This window comes from Schistocerca nitens, chromosome 2, assembly GCF_023898315.1.
Source record: "Schistocerca nitens isolate TAMUIC-IGC-003100 chromosome 2, iqSchNite1.1, whole genome shotgun sequence".
Taxonomy (NCBI): Eukaryota; Metazoa; Arthropoda; class Insecta; order Orthoptera; family Acrididae; genus Schistocerca; species Schistocerca nitens.
Window position 1 is genome coordinate 900,802,723 of NC_064615.1, and position 21,818 is coordinate 900,824,540.

Below are 21,818 nucleotides of genomic sequence, written 5' to 3' on the forward strand. Positions count from 1 at the left end.
AAAATTTTTGGCTGAAGCCCAGAAACATCACAGTACCTTAAAACTTTCTTGACACTCGCCTCGTCATCGGCTAAAATCGAGGGCAGATCCCCACTGATATTAACTTCCGCCCTGACAAAACGATATAAATCACACTCAACTAAAATGTGGCGTACAGTGATTCGTACGCCACAGGCATCACACAGAGGGGGTTCCTCTCGCCGTAGTAAGAAGGCATGCGTAAGAGGACAGTGCCCTATGCGAAGACGTGTAAGGGTCACTTCGTCACGCCTAGGTGACCGGCAGGAGGAACACCAAGGCTGGATGGTGGGTTTCACCAACCGCAGCTTATTTTCCCTCATCGCCAGCCATTCCTCCTCCCACAATTGCATATACTTCTGCCGCAGCACAGAAAAGACACCTTGCAAAGGAATAGAACATTGTGTCACATCCGGTAACCTGCAGGCGTCCTTGGCAGCTCTGTCAGCTTGTTCATTTCCCCGTATGCCCACATGCCCTGGCACCCAGCTAAAGGACACTTGCTTGCCCTGTCGTTGGAGGATGTACAGTTGGTCGTAAATCAGCTGTTCCAACTTCTCCGCTGGGTACAGGTTCTGCAGTGACTGTAATGCGCTCAGTGAGTCAGAGCAAATTAGGAAGTGTTCGCCCTGAGTAAACCGTATCTGCTGCAATGCCTTCAGGACCGCGTGAAGTTCTGCGGAAAAAACAGTGTATTCCTGGGGAAGGCGAATCCTGATGACACGGTCGGGGAACACGACTGAGCAGCCAAGAAGATCCCCCTGTTGGGACCCATCAGTGTAGACTACTGTAAAATCATGATGCCTGTCTAAAATGTGAAAAAACAAAGATTTGAAAGTAAAATCTGATGTACTGTCTTTCTTAAAATTTGCCAAATCTAAAATCAGTGTGGGTCTCTGGAGGAGCCAAGGTGGATATCTGCTCCAACCTCGACGTGAAACATTAAAACCGGCCACACCCATCTCTAAAAGGCAATCCTTTGCACGAATCCCATAGGGCCTTGTTGCTCGTTGCCGGTTGCGAAAAAAGCCTTTCCAGTGGAGGCCGAGCAACAGTGTGGTATGCAGGTGTGTATGGTGTAGATAATGTTTGATAGGCCTGGCGCACCATTAGTAGACGCCGCCAGAGGTGAAGTGGCGGTTCACCTGCCTCTGCACAGAGGCTCGGTATGGGGCTGGTTCTGAACGCCCCAGTGGCCAACCGAATCCCCTCATGGTGCACCACATCCAACAGCTTCAAATAAGTGGATCTTGCAGACCCATACACCGTGCATCCATAATCAAGCCGGGACCGCACGAAGGCTCTGTAAAACCGGAGCAGACAAGTCCTGTCTGCTCCCCATGTGTGGTGACGAAGACATTTTAAAATAGAAAGCGCCTTAAGAGACCGTTTTTTTAGTTCCTTAATCAAAAGTGAGGCCCAGAAACTTCACCGTGTCTTTAAAATTCAGAACGGTGTCCCTCATCCTCAACTCAGGCAAGTCAAAAATGGAACGAGAACAGTTAAAAAGAACACACACCGACTTATCAGTTGAAAACTTAAAACCACTCTTCTGTGCCCATTCATCCAAACGTCGCAGAGTGAGTTGCAATTGACGAGTCGTCGTTGCAAGGCTTGAAGAAGAGCAAAATACAGAGAAATCGTCCATAAACACGGAACACTGCACAGGACTTTTCACAACAGACGTAATACTGTTAATAGCAATACCAAAGACCGTCACACTTAAAACACTACCTTGAGGGACACCGTTCTCTTGTTCAAAGCGACTAGACAGTACGTCTCCGACTCGGTACCGAAAATAACGTGGCGACAGGAAGGACCGAATAAAATTGGGAAGACATCCACGAAAACCCCATTCGTGGAGCTGCCTGATGATAAGATGCCTCCAAGTAGTGTCGTATGCCTTTTCAATGTCAAAAAATATTCCCAACAGGTGATGCTGGCGCAGGAAAGCCTGTTGTATAGCCGCCTCCAGGAGGGCCAGGTTATCAAAGGTGGAGCGATACCTCCTGAACCCACACTGAAAGTGACTAAGGAGTTGTCTGGATTCTAACATCCAGACAAGGCAGCGGTTGACCATCCGCTCCAAGGTCTTCCCCACGCAGCTAGTGAGGGCAACACTACGGTAACTACCCGGGCACGTGCGGTCTTTCCCAGGTTTTAAAAGAGGAATTAAAATTGCTTCACGCCACGAGTCGGGGAAGTGACCAGACATCCAAACTAGATTAAAAAGTCGGAAGAGGATTTCTTTATTTCTCCCTGTGAGGTGCCGCAGCATGCTATAGTGGATTCTATCCTGACCAGGGGATGTATCACGAGCCCCACACAATGCAGAATCCAGTTCCCACATGGAAAATGGGCAGTTGTACTCTTCTGTATTGGGTGAGCGGAAGTCAAAACTGCTCCTCTCAGCAGCCACTCTGTGGGGCTGGAAAGCTGGATTCTGACTGGCGGTTGCAGTAATAGCTGCAAAATGAGCTGCCATAGACTGGGCAATATCTTTTGGGGTCATTTGGAGAGTACTATTCCACATTATAGCAGCCATAGGGCACCTCCCACCTCTCCCAGAAATCCTCCTTATGGTCTCCCATACAATGGAACTTCGTGTAGAACGATTAATGGTGTTCAGGAACTGCTGCCATGACCTCTTCTTGCTCTCTCGTATAACCCGACGACACTTTGCCCTCGCCACCCGAAAGGCTGCAAGGTTCTCTACAGTTGGCCGGCATTTGAACCTACGCAGAGCTGCCCGCCTAGCCCTGACTGCAGAGCGGCATTCGTCGCTCCACCACGGGACAGGCTGCCGCTTCGGTTGTCCCATGGACTGTGGGATGGACGCTTCACTGGCGCAGTGGATCACTTCAGTAATATGATCCACCCATTCCTGGACACTGACCCGATGTTCAAACTGGGCTAGTTGACTATACAGTGCCCAGTTGGCTCTACGGAGCACCCATCGAGGCGGTTTCCTTTCCGGTGCCACTGCATGTGGCAGGTGAATCCAGATGGGGAAGTGATCGCTGCCGTGTAAGTCATCAACCACCTCCCATGCAGCAGTGTGGGCGATGGCTGGAGAGCAAAGCGATAGATCAATGGCAGAGAACGACCCAGTTGCAATGCAAAAATGCGTGCTTTGACCTGTATTTAGCAAATAGGCACTGGAAGACAGAAGAAGCCTCTCGATTGCTCTACCCCTGGGGCAAGTACTCACAGAGCCCCAAAGCACATTGTGTGCATTAAAATCACCACAGAGGATGAAGGGGTGGGGGAGCTGTGTAAGAAGATCACTGAGAGCCTCTTCGTCGAGCACATCATGTGGGGGCAGGTAAAGCGAACATACTGTTAGCATATGACGCACATGTACTAATATTGCAACTGCCTGTAAGTTCGTCGTGAGGGAGAGAGGCGAGGAGTGGTAGTCGGTGTTGACAAAGATACCTACTCCTCCTCGAGCTCTCTGTCCACTCAGGTTGTCCTTTTTGTGGAGGAGATAACCACGTAGCTCAGGGGTGTATGTTTCACTGAAATTTGTCTCTTGCAGACATACACACATAGGTCTATCCTGAATCAATAGACGTAGTTCCTCCACATGTGTCCTGAACCCTTGCAGGTTCCATTGCAATATGGGAGCCATCACGGTGGTTGTATTTTCTGCCTCTCTTTCCGCCGAGGTGGGGAGACTGCAGCAGGTGGAGGCTCAGTCTTGGGGCGAGATGATTGCCCCATATTCTCAGACTCCATCAGCTCTGGGGAAGAGTCTGATGAAGCGTCTAGTGGGACCACATTAACATGATCCGAGGGTTTACCAACCGATTTAATCTGTTGGTGCTGCTTGATGTGTGCTTTCCTTTGTTTAGGCGGCTTTGCTAGAACTGGAGCAGGGGTGTTTATGACCACGCTGGGCTTTGGAACAGCCTCAGCAATCGGAGATGCCTGGGGCTCTTCAATGTTAGCTACTGTACCTTTCTCTGCTGTTCGAGGAGGGGCTACAGGCTCTGATACACTTGCTGCCATGCAAGTGCACTGACACGTGCAGGTGTTCGTGCCAACACTAACAACCTCAGTCTGTGTAGATGCATCGACTTTTGGAGGCGGCTTCTGAACAATGGAAGCAAAAGACGTAACGAATGTGGGTGGCTGCATGGCCTTAAAGATCTTCTTGGCTTCACTGTAGGGGATATGCTTAGTTGTTTTTATTTCTTGTATTTTACGTTCCTCTAGGAAGATTCTACAGTCCCTACTCCAAACAGGGTGGCTTTCAGAACAGTTTATACATCTGACAGGCGACGAACAGTTAATTCCGTCATGGGCAGCCTTACTGCAGTTGCCACACATCGCTTCTCCTTTACACCCTAGAGTTGTATGCCCAAAACGCTGGCACTTAAAACAGCGCATTGGGTTTGGGACATACGACCGGACGTTTAGTCGAAGAAATCCTGCCTTGACGTGTTCTGGGAGTTTGGGGGTATTGAAAGTAAGAATGAAGGAGTCAGATTTCACCAGGTTCCCATCCACCCTTTTCATGATGTTCTGAACGTCAACAATTCCCTCCTGAGCCCACTCACTCTTTAATTCTTCTACAGGAATGTCAACAAGATCCCTACAGGTAACAACACCCTTACTGGAGTTCAGGGTGCTGTGAAGCTCTGTATCGATCGTGTATTCCCCCAAGCTTTTAGCTGTTTGAAGGTTAACTGCTTGCTGAGCGGTTGATGTTTCAACAAGCAGTGTCCCATTCCGTAAACGCTTCACTGATTTTAAAGTGCCTGCTATTCCTTCTAGACCCTTTTGGATATAGAATGGAGAAACCTTTTCAAAGGAACCCTCTTTCCTTTTTATTATTAAAAACACATTCTGATTGTCAGTATGTGCTCTGTTACTCTGAACTGCTGTACGTTTGCTGACGCCTGAGTCAGGAGGACTGGCTAACTGAGCCCTCTTGTTGGATTGGGCGGTAGTGCCTACCAGCGGTCCACCCATCCCACTGGCCAGCGAAAAATTAGAAGGAGGAAAAGAGGAAGAATTCGTGGTATCCATGGTCGTCCCATGAGCAGCTAGGGAAACTGATGTCCATCCAGACAGAGCCCCGCATGCCTGGATAAGCCTTATACAACTGGGGTGTGGCAGGTGCCCCAGAGGTTGCCCGCTGGCGACTGTTCCACCTCAACAGCCATGCATCTCATAGGCGCGGAGCACACCGGAAGATTGAGGGGTTTTTATAGAGGTTGGCCTTCCTCGCAATCCAGGCAGTCAAGCCAAGATTACCATTTCCCGCAGCACACAACATTCCACCGCCGCGCCATACGGTGGTCGCTGAAGCATGTCCGGGGCTTACGGTGACAGGAGACCGGCGGCGCCGACCAGTCCCCAGCTCAGGACCCCGGGGTCGCCAAGCTCGTACTCAGCAAATGAAAGCTGAGCCCCTGGGGGTTTCGCTGGAGTAGGTTCACAGCCATCATCAACTGTGCCGCCATGCTGTCCTCATGATCGCAGCCAGATACATCGCTGGCAGCAGCATTCGAGTGACGCCACATGTGGCCCCACCACTTTTTCGCTGTCAGCAATGCTGGATGTCTATGGTTTTGTATGAGAAGCAACTGGACACTTCCACCAAGCTGTTCCTGATGTACGAGGGTAATCCCAAAAGTAAGGTCTCCTATTTTTTATAAGTACATAGACCTCTTTATTTCTATAATGGTTAATGTCAATTTACAGCTTGAACATTTAGCTATTTTTCGACATAATCACCATTTCTGTTGATGTATTTTTGTAGGCACTGTGGCAGTTTTTGTATGCCCGTGTCATATCAACTCGCCGCCATGCTGTTCAGAAAGTTATGAACCTCTTCTTTCACCTCGTCATCAGAGCTGAATCGCTGGGACCTCAATTAACGCTGACAGGTACTGTGAGACTCTGAAATCAAACGGGCAATTCAGAACCGGAGAAGAAGAATGTTGAGCAAGAGCATACACGTTCCCCATGAAAACGCTCGCCCACACTTTGCTCAGCAAACCGTTGCTCTCCTGCAACAGTTTCAGTGGAACATAATCACCCTCCCACCCTATAGTCCTGACTTGGCGCCCCGTGACTATCACCTGTTCCCTAGGTTAAAAGAACATTTGGCCAAAAAGTGATTCAGCTCCGACAACAAAGTGAAAGAAGCATGGCAGCGAGCTGGTATGACATGGGCATACAAAAACTGCCACAGTGTCTACAAAAATGCTTCAACAGAAATGGTGATTATGTCAAAAAATAGCTAAATGTTCAAGCTGTAAACTGATGTAAACCATTGTAGAAATAAACAGGTCTATGTACTTACAAAAAAATAGGAGGCCTTACTTTGGGGATTACCCTCGTACTATGGCTGAGGGCCTGAAAAAAGAAATTAGTTGGACAAATCTACTGCCACCCTTACGTCTCATTTCACTCGCTACAGATAGCAATCTAAGGGTCATTTAACAATTGTAAGACTACATATAGACTAACACAGTTAATGAATACTTATGATATATCTGATGTTACATTTGTCACAAGCTTACACTAAGGTTGAGCAGACATAATTTACTAAATAAATACAATAACAAATACAACTTTCTAGAAATCTTATACATTTTAATGGCATTTAGACTGAGGTACTTTTTCCATGTCTACTTCGTTTTTTAAGCCACGTTTGCACTTCCAAGTTTTATTTTCAAATTTCATAATAATATAACATGGAGTTCTTTACTTACCCATTGATCCATCAAGCGGCACAATATACGGGTGAAGAAAAATGCCATACTTGGAGGTCAGCATGCGATCCCTCATCCAGATTCAAGACAAAAGCTCATCTAACAAAATCGGATCAGGTGCATTTTGAAAACAAATGAATAACAACAAGGAGCTGGCAATGCTATCACATTGTGTAACATGTCGGTATGTACAGAGGAACATGTATCATACCACACTACCATACTAGAAGTAGTAGCTCAGTGAATAGACTGCTGAGACATCAAACCTACACCCACCATGAAGCCATAGTATGAATTCTCGCCAGGTTCCTTTTTTAATTTTTTTTTTAATTTTTTAGACTTCTGTTCCCTAGTTATCATCATTTATAAGCATGCATGCATGTGAGACCTGAGTTTCTCCTGGCGTATACAACTTTCAAATAACTTCCGGGAATTCAGCCAGGTAACACTTTCAGCAACCGCCGATATTTCGGCGGGAGAACACCCCGCCATTTTCAAGGCAAACTGCAACGGACAGGCGGCGTACATGCAAATTTAATACCTCGGTTCTTCCGACAGAAGCAAAGATGACCAAAGTCAGAGCTATCGATAGTGAGACTATGAATTCGCAGGTGAGGCAGCATTGACTCTGTTCCTCTGTTTTTTTGACAAGGGAGAGAGCCGGATTCCAAACCGAGTTTAAACAGAAACCTCCATCCCTGTTAACGAGGTTGCTCGCTAATTTAATCTCAACTGCCTCCCTAATGACACTGTCCCAATAGCTGGACGTGCATGCCAATATCTCGGTGTTATTATATAACATGGGGTGACCAGTATCCAAGCAATGTTCGGCAATAGCAGATTACAAGCTAATAGTTGTCACCATTCGGCTCAGCGTGAAGGGGTACTTCGTACCTTGGTACACAGGGCACATGTCGTTTCTGATGCTGAGACTTTGCCAGCTGAGCTGTCCCATCTTGAAGTTACATTTCGTCAAAATGGTTATAGTGATAGACAGATTGAACGTGCGTTGCGCTATCGACCAACTGTACATCGGGTGATTGATGATAATTCTGAGTCAACACCTAAGTCTACTGCCTTTTTGCTTTACGTAGGAAACACGTCCAATAAGATCGGTCGTATTTTATGGAAATACGATATGAAATGTGTTTTCCGACCTCCATCTAAAATTAGAGCACTTGAGTTCCGTTGAGGATGATCTTGGACTGCGTAAGGCGGGTGTATATCGTATTCCTTGTAGCTGCGGCATGGCATATATTGGTCAAACTATCAGGACCGTGGAGGACAGATGTACTGAGCATAAACGGCACACACGATTACAGCAGCCAAATAGATCTGCTATTGCCGAACATTGCTTGGATACTGGTCACCCCATGTTATATAATAACACCGAGATATTGGCATGCACGTCCAGCTATTGGGATAGTGTCATTAGGGAGGCAGTTGAGATTAAATTAGCGAGCAACCTCGTTAACAGGGATGGAGGTTTCTGTTTAAACTCTGTTTGGAATCCGGCTCTCTCCCTTGTCAAAAAACAGAGGAACAGAGTCAATGCTGCCTCACCTGCGAATTCATAGTCTCACTATCGATAGCTCTGACTTTGGTCATCTTTGGTGGCACTAGTGTTCAGAGTGTGTGTGTGTGTGTGTGTGTGTGTGTGTGTGTGTGTGTGTGTGTGTGTGTGTGTGTGTGTGTGTGTGTGTGTGTGTGTGTGTGTGTGTTATCTTTCCTGCTTCTGTCGGAGAACCGAGGTATTAAATTTGCATGTACGCCGCCTGTCCGTTGCAGTTTGCCTTGAAAATGGCGGGGTGTTCTCCCGCCGAAATATCGGCGGTTGCTGAAAGTGTTACCTGGCTGAATTCCCGGAAGTTATTTGAAAGATGCATGCATGTGTCTACTATCCACGCAGTCCCCAATCATAGCTGGTCCTATCAAGCTCATGTAGCGCGGCTTCCCAATGAAGTACACAAATGATGAATATGTCAATATGCTTTTGGTGCTGGGTGCACCTGATAGCCAAGCTGTTGCTGCTGCTGGTACTGGTTTGTATGCTGCATGATACGTGCAAAGGCGTTATCCTGAAAATAATGTTTTTCATTGCCTCAAGCAACACCTAAGGGAAATAAGTAATCTTTATCCACAAATAATGGACAGATGTTGTCCAAGGTCTACACATACTCCACAAACTGTGGTGTGATTCTTGAAACAGTTGTTCACCAGTCACTTCACTTCAGTGAAGTACCCATGGTGTTGCAAAGCAGTTCCAGATATCTCAAACAGTGGCTATTGAAGTGTCACACCATGAAGAACTGCAATCATATCGTTACACTTAACCCAAAACCAACAGCCAGTAGACCACATTCAGTGAGTACAATTTTGTAAATGGCTTTTGAACCACATAGAAGGTAATGAACATTTCAGGAATAATGTAATATGGACTGACAAATTTAGCTTCACTCGTGAAGGTGTTTTGAACCTCCACAACAGGCATTATTGGTCGGAACACAGTCCACATGTTACCCACGAATGTGGCTTTCACGCATGCTTTGGCATAAACCTGTGGGCTGAAATTATGGGAGGAATGCTTTTGTGCCCTTATCTATTGCAGGAAAAGTTGAATGCATCTCTGTATCATAAATATCTTTGCAAGACCTTGCCTCATGTATTAGAAAACATTCTACTTGATGTTCGACAATGGCAACAATTTCACCATGGTGGCGCATGAATATGTGTAACTATTTAAATGGTGCATCCCTAGGTTTTGAACTGGTCATGGAGGTCCTATCTTCTGGCCTTCATGTTCCCAGGGCCTTAATCCACTACATTTTTATTTGTGGGTTAAAGAAACTAATTTATAGAGCTCCACCCATGGATGTACACAATCTAATATCACACATGAGTGCCACTTCGGCAATGGTGGACGTGATCCTGTAAGTGGCGAAGTGTTCGCAAATGCAAAGTTGTCGCTCTGAACATGACTGAAAGTTGCTTGCTTGTATACGTACCGGTTCTGTGACAATAATCCTGACCATCAAATATATAGAATGGAATTATTGTGCATAGCGTAATGTGCAATCTAGTGTACCCTGCCTGTGCTTTTCTTGTACCTCATTAGAAACAGACGATGTTACTGTATCCATTACTATTTTCTAATGGCTTTATTTGTGTCATGGACAAAACCAATTAGTCGTTTACATCTGTAAGAAGTTCATGTGATGTCTTAATGTTTAAATAAAGGTGACAGTAACAGAGAGAAATACACAAGATACTCCATTGTGGACGTGTAAATTGGATATAATTTGATACTTTAATTGAAAGGAAAAAAAAAATTTGGCACGAACACACTCAAACATCAGTGAGTCTGCATGGCATTGCCTCATCTCACTGAGATGATGGGACAGATCCAGCACAGCATAGAGTTCATGATATCTGTTCTTGGCTATGCTGCATGCAGTTACAACACAGCAAGAACCTCATTTTTCAAATCACATTTCTATTAAATATACTGGCGGGACTAGGTTTTGCTAGATCACTTTTGTCTTGAACTGGATGAGGAATCGCTTGCCAACTGCCAAGTGTGGCATTTTTTCTCCACCTTGTATATGTAGTCACAGAATAATAATAATAATAATAATAATAATAATAATAATAATACAGTCACAATGCCACAAATATAGAATACATCACATAAATTCAGCAACAGAAAGATTCACATTAAGCAGAAAGGAAGGAGGAAGGGGATTTATCGACATAAAAAACCTAAATTATGGACATAATAGTGGGAAACATTCCACGTGGGAAAAATATATCTAAAAACAAAGATGATGTGACTTACCAAACGAAAGCGCTGGCAGGTTGATAGACACACAAACAAACACAAACAAACACACACACAAAATTTGAGCTATCGCAACCTAAGGTTACTTCATCAGGAAAGAGGGAAGGAGAGGGAAAGACGAAAGGATGTGGGTTTTAAGGGAGAGGGTAAGGAGTCATTCCAATCCCGGGAGCAGACAGACTTACCTTAGGGGGGAAAAAAGGACAGGTATACACTCGCACACACACACACACACACACACACACACACACACACACACACACACACACACACACACATATCCATCCGCACATACACGGACACAAGCAGACATTTGTAAAGTGATTGCTTTGGCAGTTGACAAGCGATTCCTCATCCAGTTCAAGACAAAAGTGATCTAGCAAAACCTAGTCCCGCCAGTATATTTAATAGAAATGTGATTTGAAAAATGAGGTTCTTGCTGTGTTGTAACTGCATGCAGCATAGCCAAGAACAGATATCATGAACTCTATGCTGTGCTGGATCTGTCCCATCATCTCAGTGAGATGAGGCAATGCCATGCAGACTCACTGATGTTTCAGTGTGTTCGTGCCTCTCCTTCCCTCTTTCCTGATGAAGCAACCTTAGGTTGCGAAAGCTCGAATTTTGTGTGTATGTTTGTGTTTGTTTGTGTGTCTATCAACCTGCCAGCACCTACATTATGGACAGGTAGACAATTTAAGAAAATTCTTTATAGAACAAGCAGAAACTAGCAAAATACACAAAGCAATCACTCATATAAATACATCGGCTACCCCATTGCAATTTCAAACCACTTCTACAACCCTTTAGATCACATAACATCAACAGATACGAAGAAAGTAAATTGGAAAAAGAAAACACTACATGGCAAGCACCCGTATCATCTAACACAGCCACACATCGATCAAGACGCATCCAACACAAGGCTAACAAAAGGCAATGTATACAGTGAGACGGAAGGATTCATGATTGCAATACAGGATCAAACAATAAACACCAGATATTACAGTAAGCATATTATTAAAGATACCAATACCACAACAGATAAATGCAGACTTTGCAAACAACAAATAGAAACAGTAAATCACATCACAAGCGGATGTACAATACTAGCAAATACAGAATACCCCAAAAGACATGACAAAGTAGCAAAAATAATACATTAACAACTTGCCATACAACATAAACTAATAAAACAACACGTTCCCACATCCAAGTATGCACCACAAAATGTACTGGAGAGTGATAAATACAAATTATACTGGAACAGAACCATTATAACAGATAAAACACCACCACATAACAAACCTGACATCATACTCACCAATAAAAAGAAGAAATTAACACAACTAATCGAAATATCCATACCCAATACAACAAATATACAGAAGAAAACAGGAGAAAAAAATTGAAAAATACATCCAACTGGCTGAGGAAGTAAAGGACATGTGGCATTAGGATAAAGTTGACATTATACCAATTATACTGTCAACTACAGGAATCATACCACACAACATCCACCAGTACATCAACACAATACAACTACATCCAAACGTATATATACAACTACAGAAATCTGTAATTATTGATACATGTTCAATTACCCGAAAGTTCCTAAATGCAATGTAACATATACCGTACAGTTAAAAGGAAGTCACGCTTGATCAAAGTCCGCATCACTTTCCATTTTTAACCAGACATAATGTCTGAGAAAGGAAAGAAATAATAATAAAAAGTAATTGTAAGTGAACTGCAATATCATCATAGTTTCTACACAGTTCTATGTCTCCAAACATTTAAGGACTCATAGATTTGGTGGGACAAATTATTAAAAAGAACAAATTATTGCAAAATGATACTGAGCAGAAAATGTGTACCATCTAATACAAGTGTATCAAATAGTTCAACTGAACACACAAGTGTCAGTGTCCAATGCTTTTAGCTGATTTTTGTGTAACTAGTTGGCAAAATTAATCAATTGGTAGTTTTTTATAAAACAGGGTTTTATTTCATTATAAAATACAGGCAACTCTTGCTGTATTGGGACGACAAGTTTCTGGAAGATCACATTATATTTCTGTCCATCCATCTCTGACTGTATTCCGCAAAGGAAGAAAGAAAGAAGGGGAAAAAAGTCACTGAGCACTGGAGTCATGAGTGTTCCTCCTTAATCTGAATACACTGTCTTTTCTGCCTGGTGAGAACCATAATTTTATTTATCATCATACGTGACCACTTACAGAAAAGAAAAGGAGAATTTGGACTATTTCTTCAAGGTTTCCAGGTCAATACTGGCATGTGAGAAGGGCTCATACTATTCATACACAGTTTTGGGCACCTCAGAATAATAATATCAAATACCAACATAGGCAAAAAAATTTAACAAAACAATTATTTTCAATGAACCAATTTTTGGTGCCTCTATCAGACGATAAATTAGTAAGTACATACCGTGTCGCCATTTGTCGGGGCTGTCGAAAGAATTGGCACTTCTGTTGAAACATTTTTCTGAACAGGTTTCAGTGGTGGACTGGAGAAATCAAGGCTACGTTTGGATTTTGGTCTTTGCCCTAGGTCAGATGCCGCACATTCTTCTGTAAAATGTAATACAGATAAATTATTATTTTTTAAATACACATCTCACTTTTTTTTATGCTAAGTACTACAGATAAGGAATGACAGCAGAGACTTTTCAAACAACAATTTTAATTTCAAACAAATGTAAATCTAAAGTTACATAAATTAAACGGATATTTGTGATGGGTTAAACATATGTCCAGGATAACAATACAGACTTAGACACATGCCTTACATTGAAAGCCCATATCGACTGGACTAGATGCCTGCACTGTGTATGTTCAGTTCAGAGAAAGCCCCCTCAGATTGCAGTCCACATACTGATAAAGGTATTAAAAATTTAAAAGAAATAATGTAAGCAGCCCCATAGTATGATGGTCAATAAGTATTATATTCCTAATCACCTAGTGTGACTTACGGGTGGAATATTTTTTCATTTTTAACTAGAGAGGTCAATATATTCATTTATAAGAGGGTCACATTGTTTCCAAGTGCTTTCTAAGTGCACAAAATTACAGAAATGTGTGTTCAGTCAACTACTGATTCTCTCGCTGCATAACAGCAAACAGTTTTACATTTATTCTGTTTTAATAATGAGGATGGACTTAGCATCATATGAAGAAAGGAACATTGGAACTTAATGTGTCACTGATGATAAGATCAATACAGGCTTGAATTACGCAAAGATGAAGAAGGAAATCAGCTGTGGTCTTTCAAAAGGAACCATCCTGGTGTTCAGCTGCATTAATTTAGAGAAAACACATAAGACCTAAATGTGGGTGGCAGGACAGAAATATGATGTACACTAATCCAAAGTGTTTCTGGTCACAGTGACTCTGGAATGTCTTTGGTCTTTATATCCCTAACGGTGGTGTTTGGAATAGGACACTGAAACAGCCCAGTAGTAACTTCCATATCTTGCTAGTTTTCTTGCTTCTCTTACTTTTTCCTGCAGTCACCACACAATACCAATGCTGCAGGGGTCCTGTTATTCAGTATCCCTGAAATGTAACACACCTTCCCCCCTGTGGAGTTTGATCTGTTATGTCAAAGATATGGAAAGAGACTTTTCTTGCTCCATTTGAAAACACACCCAGAGGAGTTGAAATCAATGTATTCCCTATAATGTACAACTCCAACTTCTCTTAATGAATGAACTACACATGTGTTACAGCCCAGCTAGATGTTCTAATATGCCCATCTCAAATGAGACTCGGAACAACAGTACAATAAAACATGAACATCAATGCTGAGATGATTTCTGTGGTGTCATGGAGATCATGTGCACTCCATACCTCCCCTCACAACCCCACAGGTCAAAGAACTCCACCCAGCAAGTAGAACTGCCAGTCCGCAGCGGACAACGTCAGCAGCACAGTCTGCAGCGGACGTCGGCAGCACACAATCAGTACAATCCCGATCTGCACAAATCAATCAAAAAACCTCCCAAAAGTGGGGTTCTTCCTACTTACTAACTACCATAACCCACGAACATATTTTGTTGACCAATGGATGTCAAGGATGTGGAACATCTCATTCTATGAATGACATTTTATACCTCAGCTCCAAGTAGTTGTCTTTCCTGAACACATTTTATGTATCATAATTTGACAACATATAGATCTGAAATAAAAGCATAAAAAGTTACACTAAACACCTAGAGTTGGTGACAGAGTTCAATGAAGTAATGAGCATTTCTATTGGCAACCTGTAATTACTTGAAATGATATGTTATTAACAACGTAAAATAATAAAATTTAACTGCAACCAATGTGCATTACTGAAGAAATGGTCCTTGATTGGTATTTGCAGTGGTTGAAGGAGTGCTACCATTGCTTTAATATCTAATCATTAGGATCTGTTATACTTGTCACTTACATGTTAGCATAGTTTCTCATGTGAGACCTTCCTTTTAATAAGTGTACAATTGTTTATATACAACTAAATAAATATTCAAGGTGGGTACTAATAATTATCTGAGCACAAAAACAGCCTGGTGATTAAATTCATACAAATTTTTATTTAAATATATACTTAGTGTTTGTCTGTGTGCTCGAATGCATTCACTAAAACAAAAAATGTAAATGAAGTGTGACAATGACCATCAACTTACAGAATACCAAAGCCCCTTTAATTCAGAGGCAGATGAACTAAAACAGAGGCCATGCTACATACTATTCAAAACTACTCACACTTTTGTTGTAACTGACATGAAAATTTTATACTGTCAACGCAGTCTATATATATTGCTAGTGCACCAAATCAACATAAATGCAATTATGGAACAAGCGACTGAAAGGGGGGAGATAGGAGGGAAGTAATGAGGAAAAAAAAGATTTTTTTTTTCAAATGGAAAATGGTATTTATTTTCTCTTAGGTTGTCAATTAACACCTTAACAACCCATCTGAAGGGAAACTGCCAAACAAATCACTGGGAGTATTTTATCTCTATGATTTAGATATACCATTCAGAGTCTATTCAAAAATTGTTAGATCAAGATATCAACACAACTGCTCTCAAGTGTGAACCAGATTTTGATCACAGTCTCATCACTAACTTCTCATTGAATACATGGAATATTAAGCAGCAAATAAATGATTCATCTCTCTTAAGGAAAACTTTATCCAGAACACAAAACCGGTAGCAAGTCCTCTGTATAAGCTGAGAATAATCTGTTTAAACTGCCTGTCTTCTGTTCAGTGCTTCGACTTATCCACCATCTTAGCCAGCAGTTGAGACTGAGACTGACTGATCATCAGTAGCAGACATTACATGCATAGTATAGATGCCATAGCTCCAGTGTACTCAGTTTTGAACACAAAAAACTAGTCCAAATATCCATGATCTACAACTCCAATAAAAGAGGCCACCAGTACCAAGTACCACATCCATTTCAATTCTTTGTTGAATAACGGAAAATCCAGGATGGAATGCTGTGTGTGTGTGTGTGTGTGTGTGTGTGTGTGTGTGTGTGTGTGTGTGTGTGTGTCGCGCGCGTGCACTCATGTGCATGCACATGCGTGTGTGCATGCACGTCTATTTTTGACAAAGACCACGTTGGCTGAAAGCTTATATCGTGATAGTCTTTTTGTTGTGCCTATCTGTGACTCAGCATCTCCACTATATGATGAGTAGCAACTTTCCTTTCATATTGTCACTTCTTTGTTGCTTTCTCTCGACTGTGTTGCTTATTACTGCCAAGTAACTTGAAGGAAATCTGCAGTCTTCAATGAACACAATATTTAGATGTAACTGGCACTGGTGATTATCCAGTTGAGGACAACATTATGCACAGCACTTGGGCTCATAATGAACTCTAAGAGACTTGTATGTCTCACTGAATCCGGTGAGTTGGTTTTGGCTGTCAGCTTAGTTTTTCTAGATTCACATACATTTTCTCTCAGAAAACATGACAAAACATGGTCTAATTACATAACTCGATTTTTAACTCTTAATGAAAAAAAAATTGATAAATGTCACTTAACAAGATACAGATATTATCGATTCAGAAATTCATCTTTGGAACAGAAGGATATGTCGAGTAGAAATGATTTTAATTTGTTTTTAAAACTTCCATTATCTGTCAGCAACTTTAATTCATTATGAAAGTGAGAGAATAAATGTATTATCAGGATGTTGTCAGTATGCACATTTTTTTGAACAGTTGCCTACATAAAGTTTGAGAATAGATATCAGATATCCTTACAGCACATTTCTCTGCAATTAATGCTTTGTGTGTGTGTGTGTGTGTGTGTGTGTGTGTGTGGAATTGTCTTAACAGACTTCAACAGTAAAATGGAGTACAAGAAATAAGCTAATTTCCAGTTAGTTCCACAAATTTCCTTCCTCCCATGCTGTATTGTTATTGATAATGATGTATCTCGTCTTGTACAGAATTGAATGAACTATGTTTTTCCTAAATTAAGTGACAGACCATTTACCATGAACCAATAATGATAATAATAATAATAATAATAATAATATTTTATTGTCATTAAGCTTACAGAAGCAATAGACAACATCAAATTACAAAATATAAACAAAATTATATGCAGGAGTTATAAGTACAATATTACAATAGTTTTATAAATAATCAATAATACTTTTGAATATTTCACTTTATTGCTCTTTCTGTTGTTTTAGGTCTGTTGAGCTTGACTGTGATGCTTGCATCAGCAAAGAGAACTATTTCTGCATTATCACAGTAAGCTAGGTCATTTATATATAGCAAAAACAGGAGTGGTCCCAGAACTGAACAGGACTAGTCATTTTTCCTATCTCGGAAGAAAATTCATCATGAGAGCTGCATGAGCTTTCTTATATGATGTTCTGCTTTAGATCAGTTAAATATGAACTGAACCTTTTACCCACTGTACTGCAAAAACCATAAACTAAGTTTCTCTGAATGAATGTTGAGTGTTTCGATAGTTCAATGCCTTAGATAAAAAAAAATCTGTTAGGTGAAATGACAGATGGCATATTCAGTGAAGAGCATTCTGGAATCTATGAATTCATCTTGATTATACCCTGTTTACTGATATAATAAAGTGTGTGCTACACAATATACAAAACTTTTGTGAACCATGATCTATACTCATCTAGGTATTTATTTTTCATTATGTAATGAGAATTTCCATTTTCCCTTGCATTGCTTTTCTCTCCTGGAAAAAAAAAGGGAGAGAGAGAGAGAGAGAGAGAGAGAGAGAGAGAGAGAGAGAGAGAGAGAGAGAGCAGGATTGAGTTAGAGGCAAGGAGCAGATTCAAAATCAACATCCAGCCATCCTGATGCCTCTAACACATTTCAGGTGAAGGTCACAACAAGCCATTCAGCAAGAAGCTGCCTGATTCTCTCCTCCAGTCCTTGTCCCACTAAGTCAGCATGTAATTACTGTACACTCCTCCTGGTTTCAGCAGTGGGTGTACTGGTAATGTGATGGACAGCCTCTTTAGGCTCTATTTTCCCACATTTCTACTCAAATTATATGATCTCGTGTGAGTGTCTGCATGAGAAACAGAAAATGATAAACGAGAGAAAACAATGCAACATATATCATTAAACTTATGATGTGCCTGAAATGGAAAATTTACTGCCAGTATGATTAACCAGTTTTTGACTTACTAGAATGAGACATGGAATTTCAATGTAAGGGGGGGGGGGGGGGGAGGGGGAGAGGGGGAGGTGTCTGCTGAAACAACAACTAGGCAGAACACCCAAAAGCACACCATTAACTGAGGTAATAGAGAGATACACATTGGGAATAACTAGAAGGGGGAAAGGGCCAAGGAAGTGGCAGATGTGGAAGATGGAAGATGTCATTATGACACTATTTAACATGAAATGTAGATGGGAGGAATACAGGAGATGGACCAAGGAAGTTCTTTGGTAAGGTAGTTCTTTGATAGATTCTGAAACACACAAAAGAACTGAGACAATGACCTAATCAAAGGTTAGTATATGACATTATAAAAGATGCAGGAGCAACTAAGATACATGCACCATAATTCAATTATTCATTGTGTTTGATTTATCCCATCTACATCTACATACACACTCTGCAAACTGCTGTGCAGTGCAAGGAAAAAGGTATAGCCTGGTGCCACATGTTAGGATTACTTCGAATTCCAATTGTGTGTGGAGCACATAAAGAAGGACTGCTGAAATGCCTTTACGTATGCCATAACTACTTTAATCTTGTCTTTACAGTCCCTGGAGATCTTTAATTACCAACATCATTTTTCCACATAATCACCAGCCAATTGCATACATTTCTGCCAATGATGAACAAGTTTTCAAAAGCCATCACAGAAGAAGTTGACACTCGGTTTCTGCAACCAATGTCCTCATCAGAAGCATAATGATGTCCCCGCAAATCGTCTTTCAATATCGGGAACAGATGGAAGTCAGACAGTGCTATGGAGGATGCTGTACGGCGGTGAGATTCAGTCTCTCTGTTCTGCTGTGGTGGCACATGAAGTGTGTGGTTTGGCACTGTCATACTGCAGGAAAACATTTCCCTTCTCCTTTCAGACCCTTGTTAGCTGTCGTTTCAGAGTTCGCAGCATTGTGATGCAACACTCTGAATTTATTGTTGTTCCACAATCAAGGAAATCAACATGGATAACACCACCTGCACCTCAGAACACTGTGGCCATGATTTTTCCAGCTGAGGGCTGCATCTTGAATTTCTTTTTCTGGGGCCAGTCTTTGTGTCGATATTCCATAGACTGACATTTCATCTCCGGGTCATAATGGTGTACCCACGTTTCATCTCCTGTCACAATTGAATGGAGAAAGTCGTCACCTTCGTTCTCGTAATGCGAGAGGAGTTCCTGCCTAGTTTCAAGTCTGTGTGCTTTCATTTCACGAGTCAGCATCCGGGGCAAAGCAATAATGTGACCCATACATTCTTGCGAAATGCCGATTGTGCTTGCAATTTCTCTCTGAGTAATACGATGATTGTCCTGAATCAATCTGTCAACATTTTGCTTGTTAAACTCAGTGGATGATGTCATAGGACGTCCAACTCTTTGTTTCTCATGCAGGTCATATGTTCCTGCCTCAACATCTTTAAACTCACTCGCCCAACAACATACAGTACTCTCATCATCACAATCACCATAAACTTCTTTCATTCTCTGGTGAATCTCCTTTGGGGTGACACCTTCTGTTTCCAAGAATTCAATGACTGCACGTTGCTTAAATCACATTGACCGACCGTCGGCGCAGGGTTACATACCTTACTCTGTAACAACACAACCGTTCAATGCTAAGGCTTCCCGCCAACTGGAGCTGTAGAGAGAGGCTACGGAACAAGCCAGTACCTGCCGCATACCAATGCTGCCAACTGTTGAGGAGATACGGAGGTGGAGGCAGTACTTTTCAGTCAACCCACCACGTATATGTATGCAATTACAGAAATGTGCAAAAAGTAACTATTCCAAAATGAAAATTACAATGCTAAAAAGCTGTGTTAAACATGTTTATACATTCTGAAAAGACATCCAAAATTATTATTATTATTATTATTATTATTATTACTACTACTACTACTACTACAGTTCTTTGATGATTATTTGAAAACATCTATAAAACAGGTAGTCCAACGTATGAATCATATGAGTTGTCTTTACAGGATAGTTCGTAACCTATTACTCAAGTTCTTTTAACTAAAGCAACAAATAATGAAAATCATGATGACAAAAAAAGCTCATAAACTACTCATTTGAATGTTAATACAAAAACTGGAAAAATCTGGTTCTCTCCTCTTAAAACAGGACTCACTGAACCCGACACTGAGCAAATAAAAAGATATTCGATACAACTAACTGAAGAGCCAATCTGCATAACTTGTACTTGTTAAAACAGTGTTATTTTGCGACATCACTATATTTCATCTACCCTTTGTATAATGTCTTACGCAGACAAACCAGTGCTCATCACTGATAGCTGCTGAACTATTTCAATTATTGATTCAGTAATATCACAAATAGGTTAAACCTCAGAAGTTAAATAACACACATTGCCTGAAGCAAGACGATACGAAAAGTAGACTAGTACAAGCTAAGAGGGCATTCTTGGATAAAAGAAGTCTACTGGTATCAAATACAGGCCTTAATTTGGGAGCAAATTTCTAAGAATTTACATATGGAGCACAACCCGAAATGAAGAGAACTCAAGCACTTGAGATGTGACCTCACAGAAGAATATTGAAAATTAGATTGATTGATAAGCTAAAAAATGAACAGAGTCACCACAGAAAAGGTGATACAACATGGGTTAAGATAAGGGAATAACTTCTGTCATACTAGAGGGAGCTGTAGAGGGTAAAAATTGTAGAGGAAGACAGAGACTGAAATACATCCAACAAATAATTGAAGATGTAGAGTGTAAGAGCTACTCTTGAAATGAGGTGGTTGGCTCAAGAGAGAAATTTTTGATGGGCTGCATCAAACCAGTCCAAAGACTGTCGAAATATATCATTTGTGATTGCTCCAGCTAAATGAAACTTATTAAATTAGAGACAAAGCCACTACTATGTAAACAGCTGCTGTTCCTTCAGTTGTATTAAATATTTGAAGTTCATCTGATATTAGTAGTTTAATATTTACTTGATTACATTAGAATTTTTGAAAGAAAATAGTGATCTACATTAGTAGCAAATGTAGTTGGTTCAGAATATCCAACACTCCTCAAGCAGCTTTAAAATGCATAGACTATGTAGCAAAATCATACTTTTTAGGAATTGTCAATAGACTTAAAATGATCACATAAAGATACTGGCAAAGAGAACGTCATCAACACACTACGCCTTTACAATCCTCTCATCAGTGTGGAAAAGCTACCACCTTGTGGGACATACTATTCCTATGTATGATCAATCCTACGCTACAGGTTTCTTTTCAGGGGATCAAATGACCAAGTACGGAGAAGATTTTTCATCAGTGGAAAAGGGCCATAAGAATACTAATTAAAAGTAGTGCTCAAGCTCATAATAAGGAAATATTTAAGAAAAATTGTGTATCATTTCTGCGAAAAGTGAGTTCACCTAGCAATCTGTTGTGCACATCAGGAACAATGCTAAGTATTGATTGGCGACTCCATGGAGCACCACAACCAGACAATGGATATAATTGGAAGGAGAAACAGCATTGG

The 21,818-nt window shown here is 41.4% G+C and overlaps 1 protein-coding gene across 2 annotated transcripts in view; it reads right to left on the minus strand.

The window, feature by feature from the left end:
• Nucleotides 1-21,818, minus strand: part of LOC126234697 (chromosome transmission fidelity protein 18 homolog) — a 511,528-nt gene that overhangs the window by 473,576 nt on the left and 16,134 nt on the right. For both annotated transcript variants that reach the window (XM_049943438.1, XM_049943437.1), the window contains exon 2: nucleotides 13,039-13,181. In XM_049943438.1, the coding sequence (XP_049799395.1) occupies nucleotides 13,039-13,181 (143 nt within the window). The remainder of the gene's footprint in view (nucleotides 1-13,038; nucleotides 13,182-21,818) is intronic.